This window comes from Rhinichthys klamathensis, unplaced genomic scaffold (assembly GCF_029890125.1).
Source record: "Rhinichthys klamathensis goyatoka isolate OS25496 unplaced genomic scaffold, OSU_Roscu_1.1 h1tg000339l_1, whole genome shotgun sequence".
NCBI classification, from domain to species: domain Eukaryota; kingdom Metazoa; phylum Chordata; class Actinopteri; order Cypriniformes; family Leuciscidae; genus Rhinichthys; species Rhinichthys klamathensis.
In genome coordinates this window covers 9,946-34,786 of record NW_026606853.1, presented here as the reverse complement: position 1 = coordinate 34,786, position 24,841 = coordinate 9,946, and the positions used below count along the sequence as shown (strand labels likewise).

The following is a 24,841-nucleotide window of genomic DNA, read 5'->3' as shown; positions in this document are numbered from 1 at the left end:
TCCTTACTACCATTTAAAATCTCCTAAACAAGCAATCTGAGTTGAATTTCAAAAGGAGTGTTTAATGATGACTATCCAAATTAGATGTTCACATTGGGCCAAATGGTTAAGACCTGTAGCGAGACTGACAGAAAAACTGTTCATGAAAACAAAAAACAATAAAAAGGCACAGGAGGTCTTAGGAGAGGATTATATATATAAAAAATAATAATAATAATGTATTGCATTGTAAAATACAAAGACCTTAATGCAGTATTTGGCAAAACATGTAGAAAGTATTCCAATTTGGAATCGATTTGTTTTTTATAAATGTCTTGAATTTAACATTTTCGCGACCCACTATGAAAATTGACCCCAATATTTTCCGGTCAAAGTCATTGTTCTTTTAGTGGAGTTACACTACATGACTAGCAAGATAATGTTCAGTTAGAATGTTTGACTATTGAACAGAACAAGAAACATAGGCTTATTTAACATAATTGTCCTCCCTGGAGTATGCTTAGAACCTGGCAGTTAAGCATTTAAAATACTATTAACAAACAAATAGTTCTTATATTATTATTTTTTTCAGTTAAATACGTAAAATTTGCAAGAGCAAAACAATAAATGTGCTAAGTATACTGAAATGTGCATCTCTTACATAATAACTAATGCACTAAAAGTGCACAGTTAAAAATAAAAAACAATAAAGCAGAAAAAATAAAATACCACAGTAACAGTCAGAATAATGATTACATAGACCGACCGGCTTTACATGTGAGCCTGTGTTTCCTTGCAGCCACATCCAGGGACAAATTTCTTGTTTCCAAAATTGAACCAGGCATGTGTATTCTGGACGTATAGTGTAGAGTGAAGGAAGGGGGAAATAGCCATTTGCAGCCAGAGCTAATACAATTACTGCAAAATTGAGAAACAAAACAATCATCAGAATGATCACATCATAAATTATCCAAATGTAACTTAAAGGTATAGTTCACCCAAAAATGAAAATCATGTCATTAATAACTCACCCTTATGTCGTTCCAAACCTGTAAGGCTTTCGTTCATCTTCGGAACCAAATAATTTTTTTTGATGAAATCTGAGAGCTTTCTGTCCCTCCATTGACAGCTACGCAACTACCCCTTTCAAGCCCCAGAAATGTAAAAACATAAAAGTAATCCATGTGACTCCAGTGGTTTAACCTCAATTTTATGAAGCAACGCAAGTGCTTTGCGTTCCGAAGATGAACGAATGTCTTACGGGTTTGGAACGACATGAAGGCCAAGTAATTAATGAGCTATGCCTTTAAATAATATATCTTAATAAGTTCACATGGAAGTAGACAAAGTGAATGTTACCGTCAACAATGAGACCAGTTAGATCCATTAGTAAACAGCAAAACAGAAGACTCACTCTTCCTGATGCAATGGACAGCAGGAAACAGAGGACTCACATGCATCAGACAACATGCAATCTAATACAAAGGTTTGAGACTGAGAGCAGATCATGCATGCTACAGTGGTTCAGAGTCACCACTGTGAAGACAACATGGACAATGTATGTTATACTGGCTTAATGGCTAGATGAAGTATGATGAACAAAATCAACAAAGACATGAAACAACATAAAATCACAGTTGAAACTAAATTCATCTTGGAGAAGGATAGTCTAAAATTTCTTAATGCATTTTTCTGTGCACGCAAACACAGACATCATCTTTAAGAAATCTTGTCACAAATATAGACATCATATTTAACAAAAGACCTTCGTTTTTGTAATATTTTTTGCAAAATACGGAAATCTGCAGCATCAATTATGTCCTTTAGGGTTGCAGGTTGCAACCTGGATTGCAAATCTCCCAGCAGGCTCAGTAAAGTGCGTCTCTGTTGGGATTACACAGATTTATTCCCACTGACACAGAGATTAACAGACTAGCTTTGTGAAACTGGGTTTAACTCAATGACATTCGGTATTATCAGTGCTGGCTATGTTCGAGTAGAAACATTGGGTTCAAATGCTCCGACAGAAAAGCCAAATTTAGATATGGACATAGATATATATTAACATGGTTAGACATTGTCTTCAATCATTTCCTCCATCCTTGTTCATAAATATCTACGTCCCAGTAGTTTAGTTACAACACAATATATTTGCTTGTAGTAAGACACTGGAAATGAAAGTAATGCATTGCATTATACATTACAGTGCGTTCTGGTTATATACTGCATCATTTGCCAAATATAGTATATACCGGCACTCGTCGATACTAAAAGTTGCAAAAAATAACCACATATTGGAGTTCACCTATTATGAAATGTTTGGAAAACTCCAAGAACAATGATCATTTTTTTCAGTGAACTAGCAAGTGATAACCCTAGTAGTTAAGATGGCATTACCAACACAACTATTCTCTCCAGGTAGATCTACAGAACAAAAGTCAACACATGAGAACTGTTAGTACAAACATGTTAGTGTTGTTTTGTCCCAAGCACACACACAGTAAAAGGAGTGTTAGTTAGTATGAAGATGCTGATGAGTGACAGTTACACACAGATGTTAATCGGATCCAGCATCACACAGAATTTTATACTTCTCACTGCAGAAAACCGCAGGACTTCCAATGAGGCCGTGTGGTTGTGGTCGGTTCTTACAGGGAAGTCTAGGACTTACATGGGGGCTGGAAAAAGACAAGGGTCCTCTGCCACGCCCAGATGGAGCCTTCCCACGTCCACCTGGCCCAGCACCGGATCCTCTTCGGGATTGCTCGTGGTCAAACTCCAGATCCTCCAGTCGCTGAGTGAGGGCCAGTTTTTGCTGGATGGCCATACGCAGGAGGGAGTTCAGAGTCTTCTTCTCATCTTCCGCTGCAGCCAGCTGCCTCTGCATGTCGTCCAATTGTGTTACATACTCATCACACCTAAAGAAGAAAAAGTGAAAGAGGGATAGAGATGTAATAAACCAGATTTAGTTCCTGAATACACCAGGGGCCTAAACCATGAAGCCGGTTTAGGTGGCTAGCCCGATATGTTTCAGTTTAGTTTGCGCCAACCCTGGGTTTTAGGCACCATGAAAGTGGTTTGGCTTTTAGCAGTGTTCATCGCCATAGTAACTTACGCTCCACGGCTAACCTGGTCCGGCAGGTTATGTTCCAGGCAAGAGGTTGCAAACCGAACTTGGACCAATCAGCAGTGAGGAAAGTGACATGTCTGATGCGATAAAGTCACTCCACCTGTTTCCACTCCAAATTAAAGATCACTACATAGCAAATGATTTTTAAAGACAAAATCATCTGGCTTTTAGGAATACTTATTTACAATAATAATTTATGTAATTATTGTACCCTTAATCAATCACACATGTACAATTTTAGTTTATCAATTATTATTACTCACAGTTTAATTGAATAAATATATAAAAGGTAATATAAATGCGCTTTAGAATCAATAGATAAAGCTATAAAATGACTACATGTGAGCTTAAATGTTACATTTTCTCTACTTTTATCAAATGTATAAACTAACTTCACAACTTTTACTTGCACTGATATAAGATTTTTCTTTTAGTTGTCCTCTTCATAGACAGCAGTTTTCTTCTTGTTGTGTAAATTTGTTTAAATTCTTTATATTTTTCAATCTCATAATATTCTGCAGAAGAGAGAAGTGAATCGCACTGCTTCTCTCGCGAGAAATGAATCTCAGTTTCACTCTTTCTCAGCATGTGATTGGTTGTTCGCTACTGATGTCACACCTAAACTCCTAAACTCAGGATCAAAGCCTGAGTTGACAGAGAAAGTTGATGATCAGCATCATGGTACCAACAAAGCCTGGCTGGTTTGGTTTGAATTTGTCAACTCAAAACTAATCCTGTAACCTTGAGTTTGTTCAACTACCATCATGGTACAGGCCCCTGGTATTAAGATGTGTTTTGGTCGATTGGATCACAAGTGGACGATTCCAAATACAGGTGTAAATGGGGTCTACAATGTTTTGAGCTTGTCCACTTTTGACCGCTTCCAGAGGTAGTGTAGATGTGGTCGAATGTGTTCGTACAGCCACAAAAGACCGCCTGTTGACTTAAAGGGATACTCCACTTTTTTGGGAAATAGGCTCATTTTACAACTCCCCCAGAGTTAAACTGTTGAGTTTTACCGTTTTTGAATCCATTCAGCCGATCTCCGGTTCTGGCGGTACCACTTTTAGCATAGCTTAGCATACATCATTGAAGTGGACAAGACCATTAGCATTTCTCAAAAAAAAAATGACCAAAGAGTTTCGATATTTTTCCTATTTAAAACTTGACTCTTCTGTATTTACATTGTGCACTAAGACCGACAGAAAATGTAAAGTTGCGATTTTCTAGGCTGATATGGCTAGGAACTATACTCTCATTCCTGCGTAATAATCAAGAAACTTCACTGCCGTACCATGAGAGCAGCAGGCGTAATGATATGACGCAGCGCCTGAAAATAGTTCCGTTGTGTTGACGGAAGGTGGCCTATTTTCAGGCGCTGCGTCATATCATTACGCCTGCTGCACTCATGGTACGGCAGTGAAGTTTCTTGATTATTACGCAGGAATGAGAGTATAGTTCCTAGCCATATCAGCCTAGAAAATCGCAACTTTACATTTTCCGTCGGTCTTAGTCCACGATGTAACTACAGAAGAGTCGAGTTTTAAATAGGAAAAATATCGAAACTCTTTGGTCATTTTTTTTTTTGGAAATGCTAATGGTCTTGTACACTTCAATGATGTATGCTAAGCTATGCTAAAAGTGGTACCGCCAGAACCGGAGATCGGCTGAATGGATTCAAAAACGGTAAAACTCAACAGTTTAACTCTGGGGGAGTAGTAAAAAGAGCCTATTTCCCAAAAAAGTGGAGTATCCCTTTAATTAGTAAACATTATGGGAAGCGCACTAGACAGATGGGATTTAAACTTTGTTGGCTGAGACCCAAGTTTGGTTTGAAGAAAAAAAAACTGTCCCAAGCGCAATGTTCTCTCACCATTCCTGATTTCTAACACTCACAGCGTTCAGCGTGGTTTTGTGGCTGTCAGAGCAGAAACAAAAGCTGCTGTTCTCCACCTTTTTCTGTCGTCTCCAGACACGTTTATATGTAAATTTCGCAAACTTATATTGTCCATTAGACCGAAAGATCTGAAAAAACACTCCCCTCAAAGAAATCAGGAAAGAAGTGGTTGAAAGTGGACAAAAGAGACAAATTAAAATACCAGGTGTAAACAGGTATGTGTCTCTTTGATCTACTTGTGATCCGATGGTGTAAACAGGGCCTAAGTAACCCTACTGTTTTCTGGACAGTAGCAGGGATAATGGAGGAGTTACTTGATTAGGGCGAGCCAGACATTGAAAGCTGGAAGAGAAACAACTCTCAGACGTGTTTTTGTTTTACCTGGTGGCGAACATTGCCCTGAGAGAGGAGAAAGTGGCAGCATCTTCTTTAAGAGCCTTCAGCTCGTTCCTCAACTTCATTATGGTTTCAGTGACCATGGCCTTTTCAGTCTCATATTTGCTCTTCAAGTTTGCCAGGGCAACCTCAGCTGTCTAAAGAGGGACAGAATTGAATGATCAACAACAAGCTCAATATTCTGGTGTCATACACTCATGCCAAGCTAATCTTTTCTATTCTCACCTGTTTGTTGGCCTTGAGCACAGTCCTCAGCGTGGCAATCTGTTCTCGCTTAGTGCTCAGCAGGGACTTGAGCTTCAAAATCTCCTCCATGCAAGCAGCTTGGTCTTTATCTGCCACTGCGGCCAACTCTAGGGAAGCAACTCTTTGCCTGGATAGTTCTGTGGTACGGTCAACCGCCTTCTGCAAGTAGCGGATCTGATCCCGAATTATTGCTACCAGGTTGTAGATGTCCATTGGTTCAGGACGGGGATCTTCTCTGATCGCCGTCCCAGAAGTTGAGCTGTCAACAGTGGTGGAGTTGGACCTGGGTGTCTGTGCTGTGCTGTCGCTGGTTTGCGTCAATGTAGACTGCCGATCTTTACGTTCGGTCTTGTTTCCTTTACCCTCTTTGTAGAAATCAAGCATGACACGATTCGGGGTTTCATTGTTGCACATGCAGACATGGTGGTAGAGGTTTGCAAGCTCTTCGCTAAAGGCAACAAGTTCATCCTGGGCCACGCTGAGACTGCCCTCTGTCTCACCCGCGACTGCACTCACTTCCTTTAGCTCCTTTTCCAACTGAACGACTTGATCACGGTCTGTACGGCTGCTGCTCTCCAACTGAGACACTTGAACACTGAGGTCACGCACCTGTCCCTCTAGTCGTGCCCGTACCTCCTCATGCTCAGCCTTCATCTAGAATCATACATAAATGTTGCCACACAATGTACCATCAACCCATTAATGAAACATTAGAAATATTGAACAAAACTCGACTTTTCTCAGTCCCACTCACCTCATCATGCTCGGACTTTAGTCCCTTAAGCTCCTCCCTCAGTTCCCCTGCCTCTCCTATGGCTACCTCATACTTGCAGCGAAGTATCTCTGGCCCGTTGATATCCAGCTCATAATAGTCCACATCATTGTCCTCTCGACTGTCGCGCTCTCGCTCACTGTCCAGTGCCGACTGCCGCTCCTTGCCTGCCTGCAGTCTTCTCATTGCGCCCAAATCATCGGTAAGTCTCGTCATGGCTTCCTGCTGTTCGGCCAATGCGCCTCGAGCATGCTCTAACTGCTTCTGAGAGTCCTGTAAAGTGGTGAGAAGAGCTACCTTCTCTCGCTCTACCTGCAAGGTGAAATAAAGGGGGGGAAATGCTACATTTTCAGCAGTTATTAGACTATTTCAATGAATTTACCAAACAGTCGAAAGCCAATCAAGTGCAAAGTATTGAATTTGCAGCATACTCAAAGATGGCTATACCTGTAAGAGCTGTTGCTTGAGTTTCTGGATCTCTGAGATGTTCAGCTCGGTCAACAAGTCATCCACCAGACTTGGTGCGGGACGGAAATTTTCGCCTCTCTTGGGTGAAGACAATCTGTTATCTTCATCGTTACCCTCACTGACTTTAGCAAATCCATTTTCAAATGTCAGAATGGCATCGTCGTTATTAGGTTCGTCTGCATTCAGCTTAAGCCCGTCCAATGAGCTGGCAAGGAGGGAGTCTCCCAAGGTCATGTGATGAGTCAATTCTTTTCGAAGAGCTGCTTTCTGCTCCCGCTCGGTTTTTACGGTTTCTAGAGCCTCTGTTAGCTGACGCTCAGCTATTTCGCGTAACCGAACAGCGTCCTCTAGCTGGCTGTTTAGGTACTGTACTTCCTCTTCCAAACGCCGATTCTCATGCTTGAGTCCCTCAAACTCCACCTTTGGAAGAGGTCAGAGATTACAACATTGTAACATAAGCAAACCAAAAACAGCAAAGACTTAGTCAGTAGTAGTCATCGTTAAGCAGACACTTTCATCCAAAATACATGGTGATTGTGCATGTTTTGCTCCTTGTGGGACTGGAACCATCAACTAGGGGTGTCCCCGACAAAGGATTTTCATAGTCGAATCAGATTCGTCAAGTCCTGCCTATAGTCGACTAATAGTCGAATCATGTGTGTGGTGTTGGGGAGGGGGCGGGGCTTTAACATTTTAAAGCCGCGATGTACAGAACATCACACAAAGATATAGAAGAAAATGTATAAAAACATTTTGGATCAATAAAACTAAGAAATAACATAAATAACTGCAGAAAGGCCACACTGCAGATAGGATTTGCATTTCACATGCAAATTAAATCGGCTGAATTGCCTGTATGAGCCTGCTCTAAGTAGGCCTACAGCGCAACATCGATGCACTGAAAAATAATCAACAATTAAGAACACAATATACATTTATAATAAATAAAAATACAAAACGAAATAAGTCAGAATCAAGTCACAAGAAGCAGAACAAATGTGTGCAAAATGCCTAAAGTGCAGGGGAACAAATATTCATAACACAAGTCACAAATAGTTAAATTAGATCACCCTGAGTGATCAATTAATAAAATAAAAATAAAGAAATTATTAAAATAACGAAAGTATGGCCAGGATTGTCAACTTTGTCTTTTTAACTGCAGAAACAACAATAAACGCTAAACTGGAGCGGCAGTCTTTTTAGCTAAACGTGTTCACAGTATCCAAAAATCAAATTAGAACCGGCTGAAATGTTTTGAAATCACTTGTACCCATACCTGATCGAAAAAACAAAATCCAGTCTTTCACTCGGCCTGTGTCCGTTTGAGTCTTTTAAAATTGTGTGCGCGGATAAAATACCTTCAAAAACGCTTAACGTGAAAAACGCTTAACGGCTTTGTCCTAAAACTGTTAAATTAAAAGATCAAATTCTGTACACACCTTATTAATAAAGCATACCATATAGCCTACAGAAAAGCAGATGAGCCCAGAATATGAACGCAACGCGTTTTATTATAGCCTAGGCTAAGCATTTTCCTCCCATTGAAAACCGTTAAAGAAAAAGCTTTACGTGACTTTCAGGAGAAACGCGTTGCGTTCATATTCTGGGTTCATCTGCTTATCTGCACATAGAATGGTTTCTTAAGGTGTGTAGCCTACTGTGTACATACATTAAGCACGTAAAAGTGCCATTTAAGCGTTTTAAAAGCTTTTTTCACGTTAGGCATTTTAGAACATCCCGAGGAAAACCTGTTAACGTTGGCCGGCAGAAGTGCGATCATGGTTTTCCTGATGAAAATGAAAATCCAGCCTTGGAGAATATCCTTTCTGATGGTGTGCATTTAGATTTTCTTATCCCAGACATTTTCAAAGATTTAAATCCCTGCCGACAAGACGCTCCTCTGTCGGTCACGGATCGAAAGTGAAACTAAATCTGTCACGGGGTGTTTGGATTTATTCACGCTGCACGCACGTTAAAAAATATTTATTAAAAGCTTCTTTCTTTGCACATTTTTATTAACAGCATTATCATAATAGGCTGTATATTAACGTATTGACAGAAAACCAGTAGTTCTATGTGAAATCAGACATTGAGCACACTCATATAGCCAAAATGACATAATCCTCGTTTAACAACACATCTGCGAAGATTCGACCGTGAGATTGGTAGTCGAATCAGGCTCCTCCTATCGAAGCATCGAATCTTCGACTATTCGGGGTCACCCCTACCATCAACCTTTCGATTATTAATCGTGAGCTTTGGTTACTCTTCCACACCACCCCCAAATGTCAATACTACTAACCTGACCCTGTTTAAGGGTGGAGACTTGTTTCTGCAGGCTGATGTTCTCCTCCTCCAGTTCAGTGTAGTCTTGCAGCAGACGAGACTCTCGGATCTTGTACTCTCGAATGTCGTCACGCAGACGACTGCGCTGCAGCTCCACAATCTCATTATTCTTAAGAATGGAACAAATGTTCATGGAAAAATCAATTAATCTAAATGCACATATAGAGCATAACTGGGTTTGTTTGTATGACCACATAGATATAAGTTGACAGTTTAATATTATCCTATTTATCCTTGCAACCTTTGCTGTTGAGTACATAATTATCTGAACAACATTAATAAATGTTTAAGTTGCAAATACTTAACAAAACCCTCTACTACTGCACGAACCTCTCTCAGCTCGAGGGCATGGGTGGCCAGACGTTCGTTCTCAGCCTGGGTGCTGGTGAGAGTGTTTTTTGTTTGTCGTAGGTCAGCCTGCAGGTCCTGTACTCTCTGCTCATAGTAAGCCTCTTTAGATGCCGACTCCAGGATGAGGGACTCCTCCCTGCTTTCCCCGTCTGCAGCCACCTTTTTATGGGTGGAGTGAACCTGGCCATATGCCTGTGTGAACATGATCAGGGAGAGATCAGAGATCAGAGCGCTATGCTACAAACAAATGACTTGTTTTGTAATTAATGGTTCATAGTAATCTTAACTGTACTAAAGAAACGCTATGAAATACATCGGGAAGAAGTTAAATGGCTAAATGTAATCGACCCAAGGACTGTAAATGTTTTGACTGTTGAGGGAAATCAATAAGATTTATGTTAATTTGAAGACATGCTAACAACAACATGTCTTATCTCATGCAACTTCTATGTGTAGTTTATATTGGTTGACAGCTATCTTCACTATTTATCAGCCACAATTCTTTAACACAATTCTACAAATACGAGTCTGGTTCGACAAATACGAGTCTCTCAGCTCTGCTTAACACATTTTACCATTTTTAAATCCGTTCTGCAGATTTGCCCCAAATCTAGGGATTCCCACAGACAGTTTAGTTTTGATGTTAGTCATTTTGTAAGACTCAAAGATGCATTTCCTGGAAACTAATGATGTAACTGGCTAGAGACAAAACTAGTTGAATTCTATCCAAGAGATCTTTTTATCTCTTTTTCTCCCTTCTAAATCTGTGTGCCAGTCTGAATGATGTCATTGGCATGCTACAGCCTGACTGAGTTGCCACACACACACACAATAAATGTTAACAGCTCCATTAGTGCTGCTAGACTGGAATTTTTTAAAATAAAACCTCTCCAAAAACCTTTTCACACTTTGAATGGTTTAACTTATATATTAGTCATGTATTAATTTATGACAACATGTACATTTATGAAAGTCGTATTGCCACTACAGTGTCACACCTCAAATTATGTATTATTAGCATTCTGTGATGGAAATGATTGTGGTGGAAATAACATTTTCAAAATTAATGGAATAAAATGGAATAAAAATCTTTTGTCTCGCCAAGTCTAGTTTCATAGCTAGTATTTTATGCATCATAAACACGCACAATTAAATTTAACTAAGTTTGTTCAGTAGTATTTTCCTCATTTTACATTGTTTAATACCAAGCACTATTAGGATCAAATTTGTCGTGTTGGAAATGATGCCACAACTGTTGGTTAATTATAATTTCTGTAAAAAAGATTTCAATTATTTTCACACAATGATCATCATAGTTTTAAATGCAATAATATATGTTTCAAATAAATATGTTTTGCGCAATATATATTGGCTTATATTTGATCATCTGAGTCTGGGACAAGCGTAAAACAATAACATTGAAAGACAAAGGGCATTTGAATAAAATAAAGTAGTAAAAATAAATCAAGGCACAGAAAAAAGCTGATGCCAGTTTTAATTCAAATCAACCCATGGCAAATAAAAGTGCCTGTAAGTTGAAGAATCCACTAGCGACATTGGACGACAGAAAGAGAAGTGGAAATGGTGTCAGCGCTAAGTCCTCCTCCTGCCACAGCAGCTGCTGCTAAGATCTGGCAACTGTCCACCTGTCACTCTGGGTTGCCAAGACATTTCTTTAGAAGTTTATTCCGATTCCAGAACAGAGATTCCACGGATAAAGGCCATGCAGACATACAGACCTCCACTGTTTGTTTTTCTCTATAATGATTTGCAAAGATCTATTTTTGTGATATTATCCTTTTTTTTAAACATAGACGACACAATATTTCTGTACAGCATAAACTAATTCCTATCTGAGAATCTACTTAAAATTCGTAGTATTTCTCTGCTTAAACCCACCTAGAGATGCATTAAGAGTGTACTCCATTTAACCAGTACCAAGAAAAGGCCATGTTAAATTTATCTTTGCCAGTGCTGTAGTAAAATAAGGCTGCCGTTGAGACTTCAGCAACAAGATTAAGCTTTGATGTTAGGCTGCAAGACTTCTCACCTGCGCAGAGCAAATCCTCAACACAGCTGTTCAGTTCCTAGTCCTACAACCTAGAAGAGAATTAGCATTCGAGCGCCTACTTTTCATTCATTGTTTTCAATTTCTAACAAGTTCTTAGCAGACCAATTTTCAGTTTATGAGTAATAAAAGGTCTGTACTTGAAAAGAATAAAGAGAAAAAGAAAAATGTTAAAAAATAAACTTGACTGGTCAGGCAAGTAATTGACCGTTGGAGTCCTTAGTAACAATTTATATTATATTGACGTCATGACTGAACTTCTAACAACAACAACAAAAACGCTTGCCAACGACAGCTGATTCAGAAACCAGACAAGCTTTGCTCTGTGTGAGAGTTGACAGAGACTTGGTTTGAAGAGTATTAAGCGATATCATCTGACTCTTCTCTAGTGATTACTCAGATTTCAGTCATATCAGCATTGATATCACACGAAAATAGTTTAACATTGACAGTCTAAAATTAAAATCTACTTTAGGTTTACATATCTTGTTTTAAAATGGCAAATGCATTAAAAAACGAAAGATGAGCAATCCATCAGTGCATGGGCAGATTAAAAATATCTCCTACTTCCTAAAAGTTTACATGAGCAAGTCTTCATTTTTCAAATACGTTTCTCACAAGTTACTGAAAAGAGGGAATTATGGATAGGCAAAAAGAACTAGCTTCACATAGCCAACTAGATGCATCTGAACCAAAAGTTAGTTTGTATTTTATGTGCCGTTTAGTGATGTTTATCTAAAATAGAATATAAGTGGGAATATAAGTCACACTTTTTTATTATCTGAAATGTGCAGCAACTTATATAATGTTATAACGTCAAGCACGCCAAACATGTGCATAGCACACACAGTGTCCGTCTACTAGCTGTATAGAAAATACTTACAAAACAGCAGAAATGTAGACTTTGTAATTCGAATTATTCATCTTAAAGTAATAACTTGGCAAACGCAGATATTAGGAAGTGTTAAGCTGGACTCGAACCTCTGTCAAACTCTTTTACACTACAGCTCAATGTGTTGGTGTAAATACCGGTACACTCATTATCACTAGATCTTATCATCAGGTAAAAATGTGCATTTACACTCTAGAACCCAACAGCGTGCATGTAAAATCAGATAAAACTGCAAATCTTGATCAAAAAGAACATTCCACTTAGAAAACTGCAGTTTTTCCATCACTAGGCTTAAGAAACCTCAAATATTTACTCTTCCGCTTCTTTAAATAGTCACAAACCCTATAAACCACAGCAGCCTGTAGATAGGCTGTATCAACTCTACGGTGAGGCAGTCCCAGCCCTGCACAGCTGTGGACCCAACACACTGATGCAAGCTCTATTCTCATCCCCCCCTTGTTGAAGGAGACTGAAACGTAACCATTCTTTCACACTTTAAACCCTTTCTGATGGACTGCACAGCTGACAAAGTGTTTCATTCTGGTTAGGGCACAAACTCAAACTGAACACAAATCTGAGCAGTTGTGTAAATACTTTTGCCACTGTTTATTTGACTGTGGTGGTCTTAGACTTCCTTCAGCACAACGAACAAGCCCAGAAAATGCCCACCAAATTCAACATGCACTTAGAAATAGAGATGAACCACATATTGGTGATGTTATAGGTACTGGCCATTCGTAGCATTATTTTTATTGATTATTATATTAAGGCCCCGATATACTACGAAATTGAAGAACAAACCGGTGTGACGTTATTTCGAACATAATCAGGCCAAAATGAAGTTCATTTTGGGAGATCGAAAAAGCTTGCCAAAACAAACTTTCCGGAAAAGTACGCTCTGGCTGGTGAACACCGTCGGTCCTTGGCTATTAGGCTGTTGTGAGGCTCCGCCTTCTTTGACATGGAAATCGAGGTCAGCCGTCCGCAAGTAAAAACATGCGCACAATGGAGAAAATGAAGTTGTAATTCTAATTGAAAGATATACTGACACTGCTTTTTCATGTTTAATACTGTAAAGCTGATTGCTTTTAAGCAATCGTATAAAGTGCTATATAAATAAACTTGACACGACTTTACCGGAGTGTCGAATTGCAAAGTTCGAGCAGACATCCACATCGCTTTGATCAGATGCTTTCTCAAATTTCCACAAAAATATTTAAATGTCTGTTAACATAGATAATAAGAAGAAATTTTCTATGAGCAGCAACTCATATTAGAATGATTTCTGAAGGATCATGTGGCACTGAAGACTGGAGTAATGATGCTGAAAATTCAGCTTTGATCACAGGAATAAATTACATTTTAAAATATATTAAAATAGAAAACAGTTATTTTAAATCTAACTTTTTTTACTCTATTTTTGAATATTAGGATTGGTAAGTATAAGAGACAACATTTTATAAAAAAGCGTACCGACCCCAAACTTTGGAATTATAGTGTATATATAAGAAAAAGTATAATAAAGTAGATATCTATAACTCTGCATCCCTGCTGTGTGTTTGGCCATACTGACTTAACCTAGAAACAGATCTTATGGTCATCTTGCATAAGGATGCTAATCTTGACAAGACTGCATCTTAATCTTACTATGCTTAGAGAGTGTTTTAAGAATGAGTTAATGTACGCGTGTGTGTGTGTGTGTGTGTGTGCGTTGGAGTTCAACAGTTGAGAGAGCAGATCCGATATACTTGAGTGGGATTAACTCATCTCCTCTCTTCACCTCACCCTCTATCTGATCCAGCGTGTCTGAGCCTTGATCGCTACACCCATCTTTGACCACGTTCACACACAGCAGCAGAATTCGGATGTCAGTCCTGAATTTGAGTCCTTATTATGGTTATGTTCACACGGTTCAGTTATTTACGAGAGTGACAACAACTGCATTCTATAACCAAACTCACAAACATACATTTTCAGAACTTAAAACTGCACAACTAGCTGTCCATCACGTCATACAGTGCGAGAGATCCGCTCTGCGCTGCACATGTGTTCTGGCCTTTCATGTGTGGTTTCGGTAACTTACAGCAAAGGAGATATGGGCTGTGTGTAATCTGAAGGTTTCAGATCCAGTCACTGTTCTCCACCGGTCAGAGCTGCTCACGTCAGTTTTGTGTTCTACACACGACTCTAAAGCTCCGCTCTCACCCAGATATAAAAGCTGCTGTAGGTTAGTGAAGATTTGACAGATGGACTCTTGTCATGTCAAAGGTGATGTCTTTTCAGTTTTATGGACATCACCATCTTTGATATTACTTTAGTCACTGTTGCTATGTTTACTGATAAGAGAATACGGGCTTGACTCCTGTTGCAAGTTCATATACAGGCAGTATTTGAGACGCTACTGTAAGTTTCTGTGTAAACAGGACACTTCGAGACTCACACCTGTAAGTTGACTGGTTGTCAATCTCAAAAACTAACAGTGTAAACTAAGCCTTTAACACATTAAAGGCTACGCTCACTCTCTCATGGGCCCTGTTTACACCTGGAATTGAGATGGTCAATCGGTCTCAATTTTTGGTCAATCGGATCACAAGCAGACAAGTTTACACCTAGTGTTTTAACCTAGTCTCTTTTGTCCACTTTCAACCACTTCTGTCCTGATTTCTACGAGGGGAGGGTCTATGGGCGGGTAAATGTGTGGGCTTTTTTAGATCTTTCGATCTAATGGACGAAATAAGCTCACGCAGTTTACATATGAATGTGAAAGGAGATGACGGAAAAACATCTGGAGAGTAGCAGCTTTCGTTTCTGCTCTATTAGCCGCAAGACCACACACCGAATGCTGTGAGTTGTGCCATTAAAAATGGTGAGAGAACCAAACTTGGGTCTTCAGCCAACAAAGTTTAAATCTTGGCTGGCTGGCGCGCTTCCCATAATGTGTAGCCTACGCATTAGGTCAGTAGGTGGAGAGTAGGCAGTCTTTTGTGCATGTTCGAACACACTCGACCCATAGAACGTAAAAAAAGATGGACATGGCGTCTCTGATTCCTTCCACTGAAGAAACATGAAGCCAAAATATCCCTGTAATGGTCGTTGTCGATAACCGTTCAGAGCTCGAGTTTGCGCAGTAGTGGAGCCGCCGCCCGCCGGATCAAGGTCCCGCCCACACTCACACTCATTTGTACTCTGTTTTATTAGTATCAAATAACTAACTAAAACCAAACTTACTGGGAAAACCAACACTTGAACGTACGTCTGCGTGATGACAGAAACCATCTTTGAAAAAAATTATTTTAAGTATTAGTGGATTTTTTTAGTTTGGCTCACGTCCCAAATCGCAATTACATGGAGAGGGCGGGGATTAAGACTTATACTGCAGCCAGCCACCAGGGGCAATCTAAATGCTTTGGCTTCACTTTTCAGGACTTGTGCGGCACACTTGATATGACCATATGAGCATCTACACCATAGATATCCATAATAAAGGCTAGATGTCTTACGGCGGAGTCTCTATCGTCATCACCGTCGGCCATCTTGTCACAGGCAAGCTTTCTGGCGGGCTCTGTGGTACCTGCCTGTGAGCGAGCTGCCTGTGACAAGATGGCCGCCAGGTGCGGACGTCGACCTCCATTGGCCAGCAGCGCGGACGAGACATCTAGCCTTTATTATGGATATCTATGGTCTACACTACGAAAGCAATCCGGTCAAATGTGTTTTCGATTTCCTGTGCAAGTGGTTGAAAGTGGACAAGCTCAAAACATTTTATTTAGATTACTTAGACATTTGCCACAACACATTTTTTTTGTCCCTAACAGGACATACTTGTATGTAAATGTTAACCTAAAAATATTACATTTAAAATAAATAAATAAATAGTTACTAATAACACATAATAACATATAAGTGTTTACCTAAAACCTTAATTTGGAACAAAGGAAAAATGTTCATGGATACAATTTAGAACCATACAAATTTACAATATACTGTATTAATATTCAATTTTGCATTACTTGTGTTAATTAAATGACTCATGTAAAATGATCTGCCTACTAATCTGATTTCATGCACTGACCTACATAAGTATTTTAGTAGCTTGGAATGATACACAAAAGCATTTATAAACAAAAAGAGTTTCATAGCTCTCAGGTGAAGCCCCTCAATGACACCCCTAGTGTGAGTTGGACGGTGGACGGACATGAGTAAAGTCTAAGGTGCTTTTTTTAGCTCGATTTCTTTCCAGATCTTCTTACTAGATGACGAAGACTGCGTCCTTTATTTAGAGCCGTGCAGAAAAGATTACAGCAGAAGGAAGTATACAGAACCGAGAAAAGCTCTAAATAAACTAATGCTAACCATTAGGATTAATGTCCGAGCTTTGCTGCATGTTTGTGTTGTTGACAGGAAGTTGTAAGTGAAAAGGAGAGAGAGAGAGAGAGAGAGAGAGAGAGAGAGAGAGAGAGAGAGAGAGAGAGAGAGAGAGAGAGAGAGAGAGAGAGAGAGAGAGAGAGAGAGAGAGAGAGAGAGAGAGAGAGAGGCAGAGTTGCTATTAAGAACCCATTCAAAAGTTGACTTGAAAAAGAAACCTAAAAGTAGGCCTAGTCTATTCAGGTGTGAAACAATTAATATAGGCTACAAACTACATCCCAATCTAGGTTTCAGTCACACAAACACACAACTGACTTCTTGTCTCACATCAACATCTCACTTCTTGTCATTGTTTCATTATCGGTCTCTAATCACTAATCTTACACTAGTTTACAATGCTGAATGTACAATATATAAAGTATAAAAGGAATTTGTGATTTTACATATTCATGAGCCTCCTCTAAAATGTAAAAATTAATATCCTGCTTTTCCATAGATAAAAGGCAGGATTTCCTGTGGTCTTTTTTAGGTTACTGTGATGAAAACAAACAAGGATTGCTTTAAATTCTAAAATAAATGTAATTTTATTGAAAGTATAGCCTTTGTTTACAGCAATATATATTGTCTGTATAAATCACATGTGTTGACATTGACATTATTGGTAATGGTATTGTCAGAAAATTTCTGATTTCTCGAGGTCTACCAATAAGTTTATTATTATTATTGTCAACTGATGCCAATAATACAAGCTAGAATGCAGATATAATGCTTTGAAATTATATAAATGAGTTTGACTGGTAGTAAACTAAGATATTAGTTTAGAAAACTGATATTAAACTAAATATGTTTCCTTTCCGATACAATAATAAACAGCCTAATCACTGATTAGTGTACAACAACATATACATTATTTAAGAAAATTAACAATGAATTTGTAGCAAATTCATTTTCAAAAGCAGACCTACAAATTTTCCATGAAGTCCCTCAATTCCTTTGAGACCTGCATGCACAATCATTATAATACAATTCGAGGTAAGCAGCTCACAGCACATTACAGTTTAAATTGAATGCCAGTTTTATATTTTTATTACAGCAAACAACTAACATTTGACCGCTGACTCATTTGTACCATCTAGCCTATATCAATTCAACAAGTTAATTTTTAAATGAAGTGTCATTTGTACAATACACTTCAATACAAGGGACATGATCAAAATTGCATGATCAAATTGAGATTTAAAATTGACTATAAATAATGAAATTAACACTTAGGCCTACTTTACATAATATTTACACAAAAATATCAGTAAATAATTTCTACATCAACAATTAACAAGGCTGTCCACCGACTGATACCGATAATCTCAAAATGGCGAAATATCAGCAGATTTGTCGATATTTCTCACTCCACACGCCCTGTTATTTATGGCACTTTTCATATTTTGTGAAGTACACTATTAACAACAATGAATGGACATAAAATGAGTTAACAATATAACAATGGGTGGAGACACAGACCGATACACTTTCCTTCAGTGCGCCGCTGCTCGCAACAAAAAACCCGTTACTTTTAAAAAACAAACATTTGATTCGGTTATTATACGAGTTGGTTTCACCTCTTTGAGCTGATCCAGCTCTTGTCTGACGGTCTCATATTCGCTCTCCAGATCTTCAAAGCGTTGTTTCATCTGCTGGTTCTCCTCCAGCACCACGAGCCCGTACTCCGCAGCCTGGATCTTCTCCCGGCTCGTCTCGCTCAGTTCCCGCGTCAGGCGCTCGATCTCCGCGCGGAGCCAGTTAGGCCCGGCCTCCGTGACCAGCTGCGCCTCGGGACACCCGTCCTCATCCCCGGACATGTCTGCCTTAACCCGGCACAGTCTAATACAGGCGATAACGGACCGAGCCCGTTAATTCCTCCTTCTCAACCATGAAGTTGATCCCCAATCTGAGGTGCATGAAGTTTATTAGATGCCCTATCCTTCAAGTAAAGTTTAAAATTCAATCTTCTAAACTTATTCCCCATGTTTCAACGTATAACTCCATGATTTCCTCTAGTTCTGATGTCATTCCTGAGATTAGGAGGGGAACTCGGTTTGCTGTGAGATCATCCAGCAGGAATACGAAGTGATTTTGTCACTCCTGTTTTATGGGTAATGTAGTCCCATTCACCCATGCATGAGCCGTATTAGGGCTGGTGCTTGACTACAACACCCACAATGCTTTTTGTTCTGTACACGAAGGCAACACAGGACGCGCAGATGGTTCACTGACTGAATGCCAAACTCAACCAAATGTTGCTCAATGCTTCCATCTGCTGATCATTGAAATATTTTAGGTTGTGTGTGTAGCCGATGCAAAGTCCTCTAGCACAGGGAGTTTATACTACGTTTTTACCAGGTACTTTCCTTAAATATAAAGGCAGATAGCCTATAGCCTGTTTTATCTGAAAAAAAGTGAAATAAAAACAAAAAACAAAAAACATGATATTAAAAACAGACCACATTGTTTTTAAAATTAAACAGGCTTTTATATTATATAGGCCTATCAGAACTAATTGGATTTTTTTTAGAATATATTTCTTTTGTAATATTAATTATTGACAGTTTTGCTTTTTCTAACCACAATATATATATATATATATATATATATATATATATATATATATATATATATATATATATATATGCATCAACAGATTAAGAGGAATTATATATATATATATATATATATATATATATTAAATTCCTCCTAATCTTTCTGCTTTCCTCAAGGTTTGAATCCCTGCTCAACCCCTGAAATTTGCTGTGGCTAGTTATCTGCCATTGTGTTCTAGATATGCTAGCCTATATTCAGCTTTTTTTTCATGTTGTCACTACAATTACATGTGATTATAGAACAGAAAGCATTATTACAAAAGGAAATACCAACCTCAAAACGGGTTTTGCCCATAAATCTGAAAGTGAAAATATAATCACACTTGAGTGAGTGATCAACCCAATGGTAAGCTCCTGTTTTGTTCTTTCTTATAGGCTACTAATTCAATACAGACTCAGTTAAGATTGTACAATTATGTCTTTAGGGTGCTTTGGATGTTTACCACCACTGTAAGTTTGCTATCAGAACTATTTTAAATCAAAACTGAAAGTTTATAAATATTTATTATTGTTATTGACTTTCCCCACAGATAAATATTACCACTTTTTCTCTATCTGCTTTGGCATGGGCTGTGGACTATTACTGTACAGGCCATTCTACTGTAAGAAGTATTTTTTTTTTGTTCCAGTATGTGAATAGTAGGTGTGTCAACCTGTTTATACACTAGTTCTTCAGACTTCAGTGAAGTGAAGTGAAGGGTGTGGTTTACTGAAACTATCATTTACAATATATATATATACAGGGCCGGCGATTGCCCCTAGGGCGACAAATGTGTTGGGGGCGCGGGCGCCCTCTAGTGTCGCCCTTGGCCTACTTCCCATTAATCATAGAATTACAATGACAAGCGAAACAAAAACATGTTTATTAAACATGATCATCCTAAGGCGCCCCTCAGCCATACGTTTAATTACTTGTCAACCTGATTATTAGATTGAATGGATGATTATTGTCGATCATTTCCTAAAGGGGGGGGGGGGGTTGTTGCGTTACGTTACGTTCTATGGTTACGCAAGTGCTCGGCTGCTGCGCGCGCTGATCGAAAATGAAGCGGTCTAAACCCTCTGGTGCACAGGGACGAAAACGGAGAAAGCAACAAGATAAAAAGAAAGCCCAGTAAGAGGTAAGTCTTCTCATCTCATCCATTAAGGTGTCAAATGTTCTGGCCATCGGGACAACCGGGAGATTCCCGCGGGCCCGACGTGCTTTTTGGGCCGATATAGGCTACATCTCATACTTTTATTTTTCTATTTTTGTCTTAACGGCCTATAAAAGTTTACTCGTACATCGGTGGCCCAATCGTTTTGTTTTGTTTTGGTTAATTGGCGGACCACCTGGGTTACTTCCAAATATATAACTTACTTTCAAGTATAGAAATATACAATACTCATGAAAGTTTCCTTTATTTTTCAGTGCATTTGTTTTACAATATAGCCTATGACAATTATTGTCATGGGATTAATATTATATCTATTATTATGTAGTAGTGTAATGTAGACAGACACTGTAATTAAAAGAGGTTTGAATTTTTCTTTGTTCAATTTGCACACTGAATATGGGTTGGAGCTTTTACTTTTGAACTCTCAAAGTGCACTGGTCAGATTGATTGAGTGCACACTTCAGAATCTCACAGGAAGAAGTTGGCTACTACAGGTCATTCGGGTAATTTTTGCCTACTCTTTTATGAGAATTCGGACAGACTTCTTTTGTCACATATACTGTTTTACGCCTATATATAGTAGGGAAGTTTGCGATTTCGGACGCAGGCACTGTTTTTATCGTTCACCAGCTGGAAAACATCGTTTTGAAAGTTACTTCAACGATATCGTTTCTCTGTGCTATTCGTTTATATTTAGAATGAGATATATATATTATATTTTATTATAATAAATAAAATAATTATATAAGTAGAACTATATCTTTATCGTTATTGTTATCGTGATGGTGTGAACAGAACTTATAATTCTTTTATCCACAAAGTCTTACACACGAGGAAAACACACTTTCAAAAGGTTTGTTTGAAGTGTTTAATGACAAAAAAAATGTTTGAACTCTTTTTTTAAGGGTCACCATCTTTAAGTCAATAATTTATCAACATGTTCATCTTTTCCAGCCATTGTGGTGCCTTCAGTTCTTGGTGTGTTCTTCACAGTAGTGTTTGAATGTGTGGGTGCCAGCATTGGTAAGATGTGTTATTGAAACTTTTAAAATGAATGAGAGTGGAAAGTGGAAGATGTGAAATGTATAATCTAAATATATACATGCACAACGTGGATTAAAATGCCATTTACCTATGTTGAAAATTTGATTTTGACTTTTTTAACAGGTTTGCCAGCACATACCAGAAGATGTAAGGGTCGACCTTACCACTGGAAAGGTAAATTTACTTTAAGTTTGCTTTAAGGTACTACTAAGTTGCCCATTCTTCTATCAGGCCATTTGATAAATATAAAAACAGTTTTTTTAATACAATATATTCTTTTCTACAGATGTCATCTGGGGTTATTGTATGGCTCTCTTTGTGACCATCCTCCATCTCAGGTCTTATCATGGTATGTTAACCACACTTCTTCCTAACAGAGATATTACAAGGTTTGTTGTAGTGCCCTGAACCCACGCTGCACCTCTTCCTTTCAGCTCAGTTTTAGAAGCACATCTTCTAGATGGTGCCTCTGATACATTTTGGAATTACTAGTGTACTGTAAGTACATACTGTTCAAAAGTTTGGGGTCAGTAAGATTTAAAAAATTTCTATTTTCAAATAAATGCTGTCCTTATGAACTTCTATTTATAAAAAATATCACATTTTCCTCAAAATGAAGTCTGTAGTAATGAAACTGAAAATTCAGCTTTGCCATCACAGGAATAAATTGCATTTTAAGATGTATTCAAATAGAAAACAGCTATTTAAAATTGTAATAATATTTCACAATATTACTGTTTTTACTGTACTGATTAAATAAATGCAGCCTTGGTGAACAGAAGAGACTTCTTTCAAAAACATCAAATAATCTTACCGACCCTAAACTTTTAAACAGTACTGTATTTAATGCAATAAGTTCTTCTTTTTTTTTCAGTTTATACTCTGTCTTGTGGCTCGGGCCTCACTGTGTTTGCCTTAAGAGGAGCAATCCGCAAATATAATGCTCTACGGTGAGAACTTTTTCTTGATTATGTATTGGACCTTTCATATGAACTATACTGCCGGGATTCATCATGTGTGTTATTGGACTAGCTCTTTTCTGAGTTCAGATTTTATTTGTTCCTGTTTTTTAAACAGGAAGAGATGGCGTTACTATGACTGAAATTAAGTTAGTGTTCACTAAAGGTAAGAAAGGAAAAATTGTTGATCATTTCATTATTAGTCATTTATTGATCATTATCATTATTAGTATAGTACGTGTATTTCCAGAAATATGATCATTGTCAATGTCTGTTGCAGGTGTCCATTTGTGCATTCATCCACTTTATATCAAAGCAAATGTGAATTAATGTTGTTCTAATTTCAATATCTGCCTCCAAAACAATGGTCTAATATTTTTTCATTATTTATGTTACCTTTTACATTTTGCTGTTTCGTGTTTGTGTTTAAAGGTGCACTATGTAACTTTTGTCCCTCTAGCGGTTAAAAACAAAACTGCATGTATTTTGGGGAAGAACATTGTTTTGTTTGTGCTTCGGCTCTGTGTGACTCTGCAGATGAATATGAGCCATCACAATAGATAATGCTTTAAAATGAACTCTGTTAGCGAGCTATGGCAAAATTGATCTCTTCAATAAAATACCTTACTCACCTGTTGAGTAATAAAAACGCCATATCCACGTCACTTTTACAACACTTCAAATCTCACCATCTCTTAAAAGGTAAGCCCATGTTGATTCTGGTTTTATTACGAGCTCGGTCGCGATCTCTTCTTGCCAGCACTCTCCTCTGTTTGGCTATTTTTTAATGGGTGGTTTTGAGATTTAGCAGCTCCATGTCAACCTTTCTCACTCTTTGTGACAACTAACCTGTCACTCCCACACCATAAACGCATCAAAGTAGCCGGAGCAACTTTTCTCTATATATGGATATGACGTGACATATTTTTCCTGTGAAAACCATCCCGTCTGGTCTAAAATATAAACACTTATAGGCTTACCATAGTGAATCAGGGTAAGACAAAAACACGTTTTAGAAGAATAATTGATGATGTATTAACTGGTTTAAATTTTATTAATTTTGAACAAAAAAAAGTTACATATTGTACCTTCAAGCAGTTTGCTCCTGCTGGTAGATGGAGGAACTGCTGCATTATTTTTTTTTTTTTTTGCACATTTTTTTCTCCTGAAAACCTATTAAATAACCTAGAATACATTCTACACAAATAATGTGTAAAAAAAAAAAAATAATAATAATGTAAAGATGCCTTTTTTTTACTTTATATAAAAGTATAGTTAATTTTTTTTCTGAAACCCTATTAAATAGACTATAAAACTACATTCAACGTTGTGGAAGATGCCTTTTTTACTTTGTATAAAAGTATAATTTAGAATAGTAAGTATTTTATATGTATTTATTCTCATTTGTTTGAATATACAGCAGTTTACCATTGAGACAACTTGCCCCAAAGAGTGTGACAACATGCCCCAATTGTCGCTATGTCTTCTTAAATGACCTGTGCCATGGAAATGCATGCTCAAAACTGACTTTCAAGTTTGTGACAACTATCCCCGGTGTCCCTCCTACGAGTGTGAATAAAAGAGGCAACACATTCATGAATTCTCAAACTCAAATGTAGAGGGCTTTAATCATTGACTTATACATAGAAAAATAACAGAGAAAGTGTTAGTTGTAAGTTCAAAGTTCCGATATAACAGCACGTTCCGGTGACGCTGATGGTTCCATTCATCTCTTATCTTCTCAAGTTTAATGCTCATAACACCACAACTACTCCATCTTTTTAAACACAGAGACCAAACTACAAACGGTTTCATAGAAGACAACCATTAACTGAACACTTTGAAGTGAATCACCCTTTAGACATTCTCATTTGATCATCTTTTTTCTTCTTTCTTAAGACTACACCCTAAAAATCTAACATCAAATCTTTTTTTCAAACACGTATCTGTTCCCGTGAAATCCAGCCCCGCCCCGTCGTCATAGCTACACCATAACAATATAAAAAGTATTAAAATATGCAAACAGTTTTATTGTTGGATCTTATCAAATGACAGTTAAAAACACAGTTAAAGTGTCACATTGAACAGCATATTGACGTTTTCTGAGGTGGTGTAAA

The 24,841-nt window shown here is 38.1% G+C and overlaps 1 protein-coding gene across 2 annotated transcripts; it reads right to left on the bottom strand.

Annotated features, from left to right (window-relative positions):
* Nucleotides 1-678: 678 nt before the first annotated feature.
* bicd2 (bicaudal D homolog 2 (Drosophila)) lies at nucleotides 679-19,026 on the bottom strand. 2 transcript variants are annotated; one of them, XM_056272497.1, is made up of 9 exons: nucleotides 18,527-19,025; nucleotides 9,565-9,777; nucleotides 9,191-9,343; nucleotides 6,868-7,308; nucleotides 6,403-6,732; nucleotides 5,628-6,302; nucleotides 5,388-5,539; nucleotides 2,651-2,897; nucleotides 679-897 (listed from the first exon to the last, which is right to left on the bottom strand). In XM_056272497.1, exons 1-9 carry the CDS (start codon nucleotides 18,764-18,766, stop codon nucleotides 895-897), a joined length of 2,454 nt encoding a protein of 817 aa, XP_056128472.1. In that variant the 5' UTR covers nucleotides 18,767-19,025; the 3' UTR covers nucleotides 679-894. The 2 variants fall into 2 exon arrangements, with proteins under 2 accessions (XP_056128472.1, XP_056128471.1); XM_056272496.1 differs by lacking the exon at nucleotides 679-897 and having other exon boundaries at nucleotides 2,343-2,897; nucleotides 18,527-19,026.
* Between the last annotated feature and the right edge of the window lie 5,815 nt (nucleotides 19,027-24,841).

Bases quoted from the DNA above. Each gene is read 5' to 3' on its own strand.
- bicd2 (XM_056272496.1), bottom strand. From the start codon at position 18,766: ATGTCCGGGGATGAGGACGGGTGTCCCGAGGCGCAGCTGGTCACGGAG. The intron at 9,344-9,564 runs GTTCGTGCAGTA...TCCATTCTTAAG, and splicing joins ATGCCCTCGAGCTGAGAGAG to AATAATGAGATTGTGGAGCT. The intron at 5,540-5,627 runs GTGAGAATAGAA...GTCCCTCTTTAG, and splicing joins TGCTCAAGGCCAACAAACAG to ACAGCTGAGGTTGCCCTGGC.